At 32.0% G+C, this 14,162-nt stretch overlaps 1 protein-coding gene and 1 long non-coding RNA gene across 3 annotated transcripts in view; both read left to right on the forward strand.

The window, feature by feature from the left end:
- The first annotated feature begins 3,087 nt into the window (after nucleotides 1-3,087).
- LOC132715615 (uncharacterized) lies at nucleotides 3,088-7,406 on the forward strand. The gene is made up of 4 exons (XR_009623708.1): nucleotides 3,088-3,214; nucleotides 4,340-4,469; nucleotides 4,925-5,009; nucleotides 6,677-7,406. It is a non-coding gene; the product is annotated as an uncharacterized LOC132715615 (long non-coding RNA).
- A 1,793-nt stretch (nucleotides 7,407-9,199) lies between these two features.
- LOC132715607 (protein timeless homolog) overlaps nucleotides 9,200-14,162 on the forward strand; it is a 40,008-nt gene continuing 35,045 nt past the window's right edge. Inside the window, exons 1-4 of one of the 2 annotated variants that reach the window (XM_060698639.1) lie at nucleotides 9,200-9,302; nucleotides 11,801-11,913; nucleotides 12,228-12,381; nucleotides 13,139-13,256. In XM_060698639.1, the coding sequence (XP_060554622.1) occupies nucleotides 11,826-11,913; nucleotides 12,228-12,381; nucleotides 13,139-13,256 (360 nt within the window). In that variant the 5' untranslated portion in view covers nucleotides 9,200-9,302; nucleotides 11,801-11,825. Of the gene's footprint in view, nucleotides 9,382-11,800; nucleotides 11,914-12,227; nucleotides 12,382-13,138; nucleotides 13,257-14,162 lie in introns of both variants that reach the window. The other variant, XM_060698640.1, reaches the window with a different exon arrangement.

Consider the following 14,162-nt stretch of genomic DNA (forward strand, 5'->3'; position numbering starts at 1 on the left):
AATTTAATTACATGTGTCTCAATTGTACGAGAGTGAAAATTTCATGCATGAGTTTTAAGATATGTTTATGTGTTTTATTCTGCAGGTTGAGTTGCAGTTGATGAACAACTTCCACAACATCAACGTTCTGCTTCATCTTGAGATGATAGTATATCTGATATATCTAGACAGATTTCCTGTCAAATTAATGGACCATATATTAACAGATCAATTTATAGGCTCCATCTCAAGTTAGTTTGAAATTTTCAGGTTTTCTTTATTGTAAAATTGATAGGGAGGTATTGTTGTTTTTTTTTATCTGTCCTTTTGGCTGGTCATGATTCCATATTTTGCATAGTATGATTGTCGCATTTTATACTGATACTGTTAATGTACATTGACAGTTGGAATGTGTAATTTTCAATAGGAAAAAATGAGACACTGGCTTCCTTGATGTATCTAAAATATGTGTTATTTGTAGTATAAGCTTAAATACTTTAAATGTAGCCTAATGAACTTATTAATTTCTTAAACATAGATGTCTGTAAATAATATTTTAATGTTATTTATAACTGAGAAACATGTATCATAGGATTTTCTTTATTAAAGCAACTACCATATAGGAATTTCGCGCATATTAATGAACTATTTTGCTTACATGAGCTACTTTTTGTGAAGATTGTTGCCAACAAGATTTCATTTTCTTTATATTAAATCTGAAGTTCTGCTGAGAGCTTCAATGCAAACGATTAATACTATAACAGTGTATAAGAGCGCTAAATCAATTCGCTTACTATTGCACTTATTTGCTGTTTGATTTATTACAGGGTAGGTTTGGCACAAATACTTGTCTTTGTTGTAACGTGTAAAGATGATAGCGCAACACTTCAAACTTCTTGATTAAAATTTCATATTGACCGAGCGCAATAATATCCCTGAAGCTGACGGTCTCACTTCTCTCCTCTATGTAGGTTGTTCTAACATGCCTAATTGCCATAAGTAAGTATAGTTTGATGTTAATAAATTGGCAAAAAACATGTTTGTTGTAAAGAGTTTTCAACTGTTAGAAATAATCAATTCATGTTTCTGAAACTGACAGTGTTTTGTGAAAAATAAGTATATATTGCATATTGCAATCCAGATATTTATAACCTCTGATTGGCTAAGTCTTAAATACATACAGATCACAGGTTTTCAGATCTCACAGTACTATTGGATTTTATTGTCGCTATCGTTTTTGCCTTTCTATGTAACTGAAGAATGAGAAAACTACAAGGAGAGAGATGTGTAGGATTAATCCTATGAGAATTGTCTTCAGGTGGCAGATCTCTGAGTCAATTATTTTGCTTGTGGATAGAGGTCCTAGATACTCTTGGGAAAATATGATAAAGTAATTTAATCATATGTTAATAGATCTATTGTAACTTAAGTCATTAAATAAAATCTCATTTTTAAATAGTAAGAATTTTTATGTGATTAAGCATTGATATTCATTCTGTTTGTCGCATCAGTAATTCCTAAATCACTGCATTGAGTACTGAGAAGACACTTCACGGCTAAGTTCTTATACTTTATGTATTGAAATAGCGGATAAATCTCTAATGGCATACTTTTACTATTCAATGCTTGCGCTAGACAATTAACAGTCATAAGCAATTGTTGACATTTTCATAGGACGGAAATTTTTTGATACATTTTTATTGGCATTACTGCACGACCTGAAAGAAAACTGTCACATTTGTATCTCAAAGGTCAAGGTCATTCTAAGAGTTCAAGGGAGACAATAATAGATATTAGCTATAGGAAATTATTGACGTAACAAGAAATGTTCTTATTTTGATGGTTTGTTTGCTGGAGTTTAATTGTTGTATCTCACAAGCAGTAAGGATTTGGATAATTGTTAAACAAATTTTTATAGCGATCAACTAAGAGTGATACAACACTAGAAGCACAGTATTTAGTTTGCAGACTGATTTTTGTATTTTTCCAGTCAAAAATGATTGCATTTACACCAGAAAACTTATGGATACAATCATAATAAAATATAGTATTTTAAGGTTATGCAGACCCTGAATATTCTAATTTTTAGATTCTTTGTGTCAAACATGGCAGGCTTGGTGACAGTGGGATTAAATGTATTTGTGTCACCATATGACTGATGTTTACAGTGTAAGTGTGATATTAATAAAACATGTTCTGTAAATGTGAGCATTTAGAGTCATTTAACATGTTGTGTGATGTATATATATTGGTTTTCTATCATTAGGCATATGAAACAATACTGCAGTGTTTGACCAAAAATCTGTGAAAGGAAGGGAATGTTTTAGATTAAGGTGATAATGTTAAGCCACTGGTTGCTGAGAACATGATAAAGTTGCTAGTTAATATTGAGTAGTGGTTTCACATCGTAGGGTTCATTTAAAAATTTTTGTTTTTCTATTTTTTTTAATAAAATTCATACTAAACTAGTGGCTGTATACAGTGCCAGCACATTGAGAATCATAATCAGACTATAATCTCTTGGAATTTGCTTGCCTGGGGTATTCTACTGGATTTGATATAGGGGTGTTAGGACTGTCTTTGAAATTATCATAATACTTTATTTATTGCATGAAATTGTAGATTTATGAGAGTTTTTGTTAGATGATACTGTATGAGTCTTAATTATTGTTAGATAATATGCTAAAACATAAGGCTTAGTGGTATTATTTAATGATCATTTCTGTAAAACATATACACAGTGTGAGAACGTAGTTTGTTTTATAGATATTTATAGAAGTATTTTATATAATAATTATATAGGAGGAGGGTGGAATGGCTTCTCAAAGTTGTTAAAACAATTTTATTATGTTGAAAATTTTGGTTCCACATGTGGTTCAACCAATTAATGAAGATGGATGATATAGATAGACAATTTTAATAAACACTCGCTTTCATCCATCTAGAACTATAATACTCTTGAGCACAAGGCTTTGTTCTGTGGAACTTACTACCAAAGATTGTTAAAAGATTTTAGCGCCTCGCTGATGGGTGCATGGATATTGGGTGCCTGCCTCCATATGTAAGTGTTTTTTCTTGATTATACTGTAATGTATTATACTGGAAGTAAATTTTTTAAAATCTTTTTCTCCAAAACTCAGATACTCTTGTATTAATTACGTTATTGATTTGCAGATCTTGAAATACCATTTAACTTGTTGGCAAAAAGTTTAAACAAGGAACAAAAATATCCAAAGTAAGTATTTATTTAGATGATTATAATATGTATGTAGATTCTAGTAATAATTACAGTAGATACATTGTAACAAAGGGATATATTTTGTGCACATGAAATAAGTGTCTTTGTCCTTTGTCAACATGGAATATCTTAAAGTAAACTGAAGTATATGGTGTCCTATTTGGACCAGTTAAAATGTTGCCTGCTGACATTCCAGAGATATATTAAATCACCTCGCTGTGTTGTACCTATTGAAAGTAGGTGTTGTGTGATATAGTTTGAGGTAAAATATATAGTGTGCCTCTTCCTCAATATGCATTATAATATTTTATTGCTATGTCCTATAAGTGTATATTCTCACGCAAAATATCAAAATGTGTCCACTACTCAGGTCTGGTTTCACGTCACAAGTTGCCTATAGTTAAAGTAGATATATGAATGATGGTAGATAATAGTAAATTAAAGTATAGGTTTATCCCATAGATTTTGTCATCTTGACCATGGTCATTGTTACCAAGATTACAAGTGTTATTGGTGTTGTAAAGCTAAGCTTAATTCTGCAAATGGTGGTGTCTATGGGTGATTTGAATTGCGTAATAGTCTATCTCCACTTCAAACTGAAGCCATTCAATCATTTTATGCGTTTAGTTATAGGTCTCTTTGTGTGTTCTTTAAATAAATGTAAGAGGAAAACTGACAGACATTCTCATATGAATATTTTCTATGGAATGAAGAAGTCTAATAAAGTATATCTATAAGCAGTTTTATCAGTAAGGTATTGGCATCTGCATCAAGGGGGGGGGGGGGGGGGGGGACGCAAAAAGATCCATTCCCCTGAAGTGCTGTTTGTAGACTGACCAAACAATCAAATGTGGGGGCATTCCTGTCGTATAGACACATTTCTAGTTTCTCTAGATTGGAGCATGTGTAATGTGTTTTTCACTATTAAAGATTTCAATGATAGTTCAGTACATCTTTATCTTTTATATTCAGTTTTCTAAAGATATTGCCCATACATTTTGTATCTAATAGTATTAATTTTTCCCCATTTACAAATAGACTCACGCAGTGATAAACATTCATTGTCATTTAATATCTCATTTAAAATGATGTTTTTATGTTACACTGATATCAATATTTTAGTGACAAGTTGGCATTTTTGGTAATGACAGAGGCTTCATTTTGTAAGAACAAGGATTCCACAAACCATATGCTTGGTGAAGAAATGGCAAACATTAGACTTCTACAAGAGGATGGATTAACAGTTGTATGGGTAAATAAGTTTGAGCTAACTTTCAGATTAAAGCTTTCAGTAACTGACCAATATCAAAGATATTTAGTATATTATTTCCCTGTATAGAACTCTTCCTTTAAATCGGATTTGTGATCATCAGGCTAATAAGATCAGATCACCAAGGCAAGAAGTACATTCTTATTCTACTTAATGTTATAATGTATAGGTCATGTGATCAATATTAGGACCATGGTGGTTTACATTATGAAAAAATATTAAATATTCTGTTTATATACAAGCTCTACTGTTGTGAAAGTAAAGTGATTGGACAATAGCAACCCAAAGCTACATTAAATAACATTTAAAAGAAGTACTATTTCTATGTTAACATACAGAAGATCTAACTTAAATAATTGCCTTTTAAAAAATACGTTTTTGGCCATTTTGTCTTCAGGCCAATATGACTACCGTGTAATTCATTATTTGTTTTTCAGACTGGCATTGATAAAGTCAGAGACCTTAAAAAGAAGAAGTCACTGAGTGCTTTTGCACGCCAGTTATTTTTAGAGCTGTTGACAGGTGAGGACAATCTATTTCAAATGTCATAGTCTCACATAAATCTCGAACAAAAACTTACATGTAAACATATGAAAAGGCTGTAATAGCTGTTTAATGAGTTGTTGAAATGCAAAGTTAGATGTAGATAGGAGATATCTCTGTTTATCCTGTCACTTGTATCAATTTCGGCCCGATAACAAGGTGCCGTATATTTTTACTAATCTACAGCACTTGATCACGTGGTATGCATGTTTGCCGGACTACTTTTCAAGAAAAATATAAAAACTGTTGTTAAATCTTGTGTGTAGAATAACGAATTTTGGAAACGTTGATAAAACTTTGTTTGTTTATTTTATTTCACTCTATAATTTTTCAAGCAAAATAAAAATTATTAAAAGTGAAATAAATGTAAAACTTTAACTTGTTTGCGACATTAAAATAGCGTACTGGATTTATTTGTTTTGCACGTGCTGTTTGGCGCGACATTGTGACGTCACGTTAACAATACTTTAATTAATACGACTGAATAAAAGATATTGGTGTTCGAATTCATTTTCTTAGTTAGACCATTTTCTTTCATTCTAGATAGTTTTCACAACAAAATTCGACAAAAAATTGTTTTTATTTATCACATTTTTCAAACAAAATGGCGCCCTCAATGTGAAAATACACAGGGAGATAATAAGAACGGCGAGTGCATTGTTGTAGAATAATGCAAGCTTCGGGCCTTCTTCCTTTATATAGAAACATTTCCAATAGTGTGATAAAAAGTAGTTTGCCTAATAAAATTCCTTAAAAAAACGGTGACAGGATAAATAGAATAATAGATTGGTGCTGTGGATGAAGAAAGTTTATCTGGCTCTGCTCCGGAATTTATTGGATTCGCCTTCGGCTCACCCAATAAATTCCTCCGCCTCGCCAGATAAACTTTCTCCATCCACAGCACCAACCTATTATTCTCTATAAATATTGATGAAAGTGAGCTTAGACCAAAGAAAAATAATGAACATTCCACTTAGATATTCTGATAATTGATACATAGAGTGTGTAAAACTGACTGTGTTATCTGTTTGAAATTTCATGGGCTAGTGATTCATCTTGTTAGCTCAACTATTCAAAGAAAAGGGAGAGCTAATGTACTCACACAGGTATTGGCATCACCATGGCACTTCAGTTAAGTTTTTGCATGCAAGTTGGTATCTCCAAAACTACTGTAGGAAATGAGTTGAAACTTCAAGTATTGTGTTGGGAGTGTTTACAAAACATTTACTGGTGGATATTTTTGTTAAATGTTGACAATTGCGTATCCAAAAATGACATTATGTAGCAAAATTTTTAATAATGTGTGTAACAGCCACGACTCCTCGTTCTACCAGGAAGTCATCTAATGTGATTTTGAGCTAAATTTTGCAATTCTTGCTGCAGAGTTTGTTCCAGTTGATGCAGGTTGACTACTGGTGGTTCATATCTTTGCCCAAATAAAATTTAAAATTCTAGTTGTGCTCATGTCAAAATTGAGGCAAAATGTGGGGTGTGCATAACTTATTTCCAGGTGTACAACTTATTTTCAGGTGTATATAATGATATAAAATGTGCTTAATTCAGGATTTTTCCATTATTTACAGCATTGATTTATCCAACTTTGTGATGATTATAAACTTACAAAACATCTTTTTTTTATATTTTAGGTTGAAGTCAAAGAACATCAAATAAAGAAAAGATTTAGTAGTGTCTGTGTTTTCTGCCATACATGAAGGTTACAAGTGATACAACTGTTTCCAGATAGATAATACATGTACTGTTTCCAGATAAATAATGAATGTACTGTTCCCAGATAGATTATACATGTACTGTTTTAGATAGATAATACATGTACTGTTTTTAGATACATAATACATGTACTGTTTCCAGATAGATAATACCTGTACTGTTCCCAGATAGATAATGAATGTACTGTTTCGGGGTGGTTTATACATGTACTGTTTCCAGATAGATTATACATGTACTGTTCCCAGATAGATAATGAATGTACTGTTCCCAGATAGATAATGAATGTACTGTTCCCAGATGAATTATACATGTACTGTTTCCAGATAGATTATACATGTACTGTTCCCAGATAGATTATACATGTACTGTTCCCAGATAGATAATGAATGTACTGTTCCCAGATGAATTATACATGTACTGTTTCCAGATAGATAATGAATATACTGTTTCAATCAATGGTGATAGAAAAATAATTCAAATATTTTCTCACAATATGTATTTCTCACATTTTGTTGTTAATTTTGTTGTTCAAAAGTGTTATGAAAACATTTTTATAAAACATATAATGATATTATGCATGAAAGTTTATATTTTTAGTAATAAAATGTTTCTTTTGTTAAAGAAAGTAAATGTCACTGTAGTAATTTTCATTGAAATGAGGTTCTCATTTAACATATTTAGCTCACCTTTTCTTGTCCAGGACATAACTCTGAAACAACAAGAGGTATCAACAGGAAACTTTGTAGGTAGATAGATCTCATTATGTAAAAGTGCAATGCAAAAGAACTATAACTGTCTTGCCTAATTTTTGAGTTATTGCCCTTTGTTCATTTTTACACTTTGATTTTTGTCTGGGACATCATTGAAGTGCAGTGCAAAAAAACATAACTGCCTTGCATAATTTTGGAGTTAGTGCCCTTTGTTCATTTTTATACTTTGAACTTTGTCCAGGACAAGTTCTGAAAGTATAATAGATATGAACAAGACACTGTAGGTAGATGGATCTCATTGAGTAGACCTGCAGTGCACAAGAACAAACTCTGTCTTGCATACGTTTGGAATTGTTGAACTTTGTCTGGGACATAACTCTGAAACTACAAAAGGTATACTTTTCTGTGCCCAAAATCTATTCAGGGAACATCACCTGGTTCAACCGGTTCTTGTATGTTATTTACTTTCAATTGAAATATGAAAAATGCCAAAGAGAAGATTGTCGAGTAATACTTTCTTAATATATTTCAAATTAGTAATAAAAAGCATTTTAAACAAATTGCAACCAGTTCCATATAACTAACAGATATAATTAAACACACACCTGTTTTAGATGTATTACTTTCTAACTCTGATATAGAAGATGCCTTTAGTCCATACAATTGTGTTGTATTTCCAGCCAAACCAGTCATAGAGTCTGCACTTTACTCTAAATGTACTCCAATGAGATGAGCAAATAAATACACATGATATAGTAGACATTTTGAAAATAATGAAACTTGTAGAAAAAAGGTTTTTGCACACAATAGTAGCACCTGATTTGAAGCAAAGAACCACTACTGTAACTGTATGCTTAAGGTGTGTGTTGAGTGCAAAGTTTGTGTTCTTCATATGCATGATCGTGTTCTATCAATACCTTTTACAAGTTAACATCTACTCTATCAATACCTGCTATCTGCATTATCAATATCAAATACAGATAAACTCTTTCGACAACTAGTACAAGTTAAAGTGAATTGGTCTTTAATGAAAGATTGTGATACCATCAATAATTATGTTGATAGGATTAAGTATCATACAAGACAACAGACTGAAGTAATTAGATAAGAGTGTTTTGAGTGAGATGCACGATCCAGTACCATGTATCTATATATAGCAGATAACAATTGTTCTAGAACAAAATATAATTACTCAATTTATCATGGTCATATTGAATCACTTGGAACTCTTATCAACATTTTGATCTGAAAATATTTAATAAGAATATCCAAATGATATATTGCCATTGTTTTATCAATATTTGAAGTTAAGTATGAAAACTAATTTAGAAATTCTTTCTTAACAAGAATAATTTGTGACTTGAATTTAAGCCTTTAGAAAAATGTATGTCAGTTCTGTCACAGATATATAAACAATATTATTATATTTAGCTCCATGGTTCTGTGATCAGCAGAAAATAAAATGAAAATGGGGTAATCCTCTTTTGAAATAATTTTGCAAAAAATTGTTGGCTGCCCCTATAAAACAAGATCATTTTTATGTGTCAGGCATTTTATTCTCCTGGAGAAATTATCTCTTAAGCATATCAACTCAATTTAATGAAGGGTTAGGGACCATTTCACATAAGGTAAGTCTAAAGGGGGAAAAATAAACATTTAGATAGTCTGACCTAAAGCCTTTTCGTATCAATCATCGCTGTTCGCCTTTCTTTTCGCTTTATCTGTTCTCATTTCATTTAAATTCTATAATGCACCGTTTAAATTTGCGGGAAATGTGAATTTTAACAAAAGCGGAAAAAAGTTAAAAGAATAGATCTAGATCTACATCAAAATAGTAATTAAAAGTTAACTTTTTAAATTTTGAGCAGTGATATCTATATACCTGCATTTAATTTTTAACCACTGTCAAGATTGTAAGTTAGTGATGTTCTAAATAAATAAAGAAGTAAAATGTTTATGCATACAAGCGCGAAAGCCGAAAATAGGCGAAATTAAAAAATTCTTACTGCCACCACAGTGTTTTTCTGTGTGCAGTAGATTTTTTTATGTTTCTGTAGTTAATATCAATTATATTATAGAATTTCTAGTTACTGTGATGTCACCAAATTAATGAATATACATTGACTTGGATACTCTAACTCTGTATTATCGGCGCAACTCTACATTCTCTCTGTATTTTGTCATTTGTGGTTATAAATACATTGAAGTAAAAAATCTTGGACATCATTCAATTAAAAATGTAATGACTAGTTGAATTTGTTCTGCTTCACACAAAATATTCATTAATATGAAATCAGGCAAAGCCTTTGAAACAGGGAAGTCGGTTAAAAAAAGTTAATTTTTCCGTTTTGAAGGTGCCATTCGGTATTATATGCACTGCTTCGGTTTTCCCTCGGAATACTCTACGTTCATTATTTATCCAAAAAGGTTGCGATAGTCTGTGATTTGAATATCCCGCCTATTATCATTCAGGGTTCTCACTAGGACTTTAAAACATGGAGTCCATGGACTCCCAACCCTGAAAAAGTTGGAGTCCAAAAGCGCGTCGCAATTAATATGTTTACAGATTAGTTATCTAATGCTCACAATAGCATTGCTGATATTTTGAATCTTCAAGAGACTTTCAAAGTTTATAGTTATTCACAACAAACTCTGAACTACATAGTAAATTTATTGTTTTGTTATTAATATTTATTTTGAAATTATTTTATTATAATGCATCAACACATGGAACTCGTTTTTTATTTTTCACTTTCATACCAAATCCAATTTTATTCTGGTAAAATAAGTCCACTCTAAAGACAAAAAGTTTATATTTGTAAAAAAAAACGTAAATGTATATAGGAAGCGTTTAGCAGAATGAATAGGAAAATCGTGTACAGCTTCACACAGTGTGTACTGTAAGAGATTCATCCGATCGATAATTATATTTTAGCAAATATCTTCAAAAGGGGGCAAATTGAAGATCGATATTTAAAGATTTAATGTTGATTGAATAATAAAGGAACAATTCATTCACATGTTTGGCTTGGAAACTGAGAATTTTTGCGAAATTTTAGGGTTTCTGGCGAAGTGAAATTGCCGATGTTCGGGATCAATTTTCTGATAAAATCTAAATATCAAAGAAAAAAGCGTATGTGTGTTTTGGTTTGTTGCCCTGGAATTTCGGCACAATATCTCAAATTCTGAATACTCTTATAGAACGTTTTTGCAGGCATGAAACGAAAGCAAAATTTTGCCTAGAAAATGCCGAAAATATTCGACAATAATTCAAAATTACACTCATTTGTTATTTGAGAAAACAGTCTTTAAACTTGCGGCGTAAATAGTCAATATTTTTATCCTTTTGTCGGTAAAATTTGCTAATTTCCAATTAACTGTTGATCAAATATATCTCGTGTTATATCTGTTAATTAGACCTACAGCGCGTGTACATACATTAGTCTGATCTCTATTGCGTGATAATGATTGAAAGCGTTATCGCTGATTGGCTAATCGCTTCACGGGTCGATGTGCATAGGACCGCCTACCTATAGACTGACACGCGCTGACGAATTTGTGTATTAGTGGTTGTAAACAATCGGCAATGTTTAAGCGTCCCCAGGCAAAATTAAGCGTACGTGGAATCCTTGCTCTGAAATATTTGCGTCCAGCTGTAATAAACATGCGTACCGGGACGCCGAAATAAGCGTCCCCGAGAACCCTGATCATTGAATTACATTGAAAATGGCGCCGCCCGACTAGAACTGACACTGAAAATTTCATTGATAGGTATAGAATTATATGCATTCTTTGTTTTTTATTTGATTTTCTTTTAAATATACGCATCATGTAGTCTACAGCCAGGCAAGCCAAAGCCTGGGCCCGCTTCGTGGACCCGGCCTTTGACTTCCCCGCATTAAAAACATCAATAAAATTGACTGCAAACATACAGAAAACGTTAAGTATGCCGATAATACCGAGTTCCATGCTACCTCAGAAGGAATTGGCAAGTCATACGGGGTCACGTACGTGAGTCACATAAGGCTAGACGGGACACACTATTATTTTGCTGTACAGCACTTTTCAAAATTATATGAATGCCAAAATGCAAATGTTATTTTATGTTTTTAAAGAGGTATTTTAACCAAGAACCCGCATTTGTCCATGTATGTTTACTTTAATATGAAATTAGGCAAAGAATTTATTTCATATCATTTTAGGATTATTTGAAATCTTGCATTTCTTAATTTCAAGCTATTTTTTATGTTTCTATGATGAATTGGAAATTTGTTGTGACATAATACCATATTTAAGCAAATTTTGAATGTTGCTTTGTTTTCATATTTTCAGTCATTCAGGTTCATAAGGAATCATAATGGTGATGCATGTGGAGTTACAAGCTTCTTGTAGTGCTCTAGGATACCAGGAAGGGAAGTCATATGTTAAAGAGCCAGACTGTATAGGTAAGATGTAATTGTCAACTCTTGCAATGCTCATAATAGCTTAATGGCAGATCTATTCCAGTGAAGAGAACAAATCTTGAAAAAAAATAGTAATCAATAAAATTAGATCATTCAGTGCAAATTACAAACAATAAATTTGGACATTACACATTTTGTATTTGTTTTTGATGTAGTATTTTTTATATCATTAAAAAGAAAACATAAATTAGTAAAGGGACAAAGACATGTACTAACTACTGTGTACCCCAAATTTATTAAGTAATTTAATTGATTTAGGAATGCATCATGAGTTTAATTTTTTCATTTATTTACAGAAACTGTAAAGGATTTAATTCGGTTTTTGAAGCGTGAAGATGAGACATGTGATATACGTCGTCAGCTTGGTCACGCCCAGATTGTGCAGAATGACCTTCTACCTATACTGATACAGTATAGTAACGAGGAAACTTTATGGGAGACAGTCATACGGTATTAAGTTATATACGGTATTAAGTTATATATGGTATTAAGTTATAGCATGTTTGTCATATTGCTTCTTAGATTTTAATGTGATTTTATGAGTTCAAGAAGTATATGTCATAAAGTTATGACATAAAGTATGTAGAGCTCTATGCCATAAAGTTATGACATAGTTTTACTTAATTTTTGTACTGTGCACTGTTTCGGTTGACTTTTAACAAGTAATGGGGCTATACTACTCACACATAAGTTAGTGTCATTTATAAAACCTAGGTTAAGTTTAGCTTTCTATTTCATGTGCAACTTCAAACTACAGAAAGTATATGCTCGAAACTGCAAAAATGTCTTTTAGTTCATAATGATAATTAAAAGAATGCATATTCCAGGCCCAGTATTGTCATTATTGTTGTGCAAAAACTTTAATGTAGCCTTATGTGCTTTAAATGGTATCAGCTTAAGACTTCACATGCTTTCTTATCATGATTATCAGAAAGCACAATTTTTCAGACAAAGGCCATTATTCTAAAATCTATATTTTTGGATGATTGCCCTCGTTAAAGATAGAAATTGTGTGAGTTAATAATATTCTTAAATTTTTCTCAATTACTAAAAATTTTAAGCTTCAGTCTTTAAATATGGACCCCTGGTTCACTTTTGTGTTTGAAATCAACATTTGACCTTGAACAACCGCGCCCTTCATTAAAAAATGTCCTTGTCCAGCAATGGTTATAAAGTGAGTGATTTAATAGTCTTGTTTGTGTCTTAGATTACTGGTGAACCTTACTCAGCCAGCAATTCTATGTTTCAACGGCCAAATCCCAGAAGAGAAGTCAATGAGAAACTATTTCTTGGAAGTTGAGTCACACTTGCAGTTGATTAAAGAGGTATGAATTTTCTTTATAGATATAAAATTATGGATTGTGTCTTTTTGCGACGGACGCGCCCTCAGGCGCGTTCAGAGCTAAGTCATCTACACATGGGATTTCGTTGGCTACTATCGCGCAATGTGTCCTAAACCAATTAACAGACCAAGAAATAGTACATGAATTTGATCCTTCAAAACTCCCATACTTTGTCTGGATATCTTAATGTCTTCCATATTAAGCATTTTCAATTTCAAATTAAGTTATCCAAGTAAAAATATGAACGTATATTATTGATAAAAACGTTGTAGTCCCGTAGTATTATTGCGCAATATGCAAATTACTGCTGAAACGATTTACCGCTGTCGAAAAAGTAGGACAGCAAATTATACTACAATAAAGGTGTAACCTCTGAGTTCCAAAACATTATTAGTAGGAAATAAATATTTCTACATTATACAAAACATTATTATTAACAAATCAAAAGTTTTTCGTGACTCTAGGATAACTCGCGCATTCATAAAAGAAGAACTATTTTCGTGACTCATACCGCGGGTTTAGCTGAATATTCAGCAGTTATTAATATATTAGAAACAGTACAATGGTTAGTATAAATATCTATTTTTGAAAATGCATGTAAGACACTTTACCGCCATGTAGTCTTTCATGGTAAGGAAGTTATAATATCAGTTCTACTTCCGATTCCTGTGGTTTGTTTACATCTTTTACTAGGTCATGATATGAGTTAACCTTCGCTATTCTAAAAATAGATTCTGCTTCACCTGTTCTGATTTTTGGACAGGCGATTAGGAAGTACACATTAAACATGTAATTAATAAACCAGCGGATTGTAATGCAATACTTTTAGAAATGCTATACAATTGTAAGAAGCAAACTAGTTGAAAATGAATTTTAGTGTGAAGTTGA

Source organism: Ruditapes philippinarum, unplaced genomic scaffold (assembly GCF_026571515.1).
Source record: "Ruditapes philippinarum isolate M1 unplaced genomic scaffold, ASM2657151v2 ctg1115_1_1_1_1, whole genome shotgun sequence".
NCBI lineage: Eukaryota > Metazoa > Mollusca > Bivalvia > Venerida > Veneridae > Ruditapes > Ruditapes philippinarum.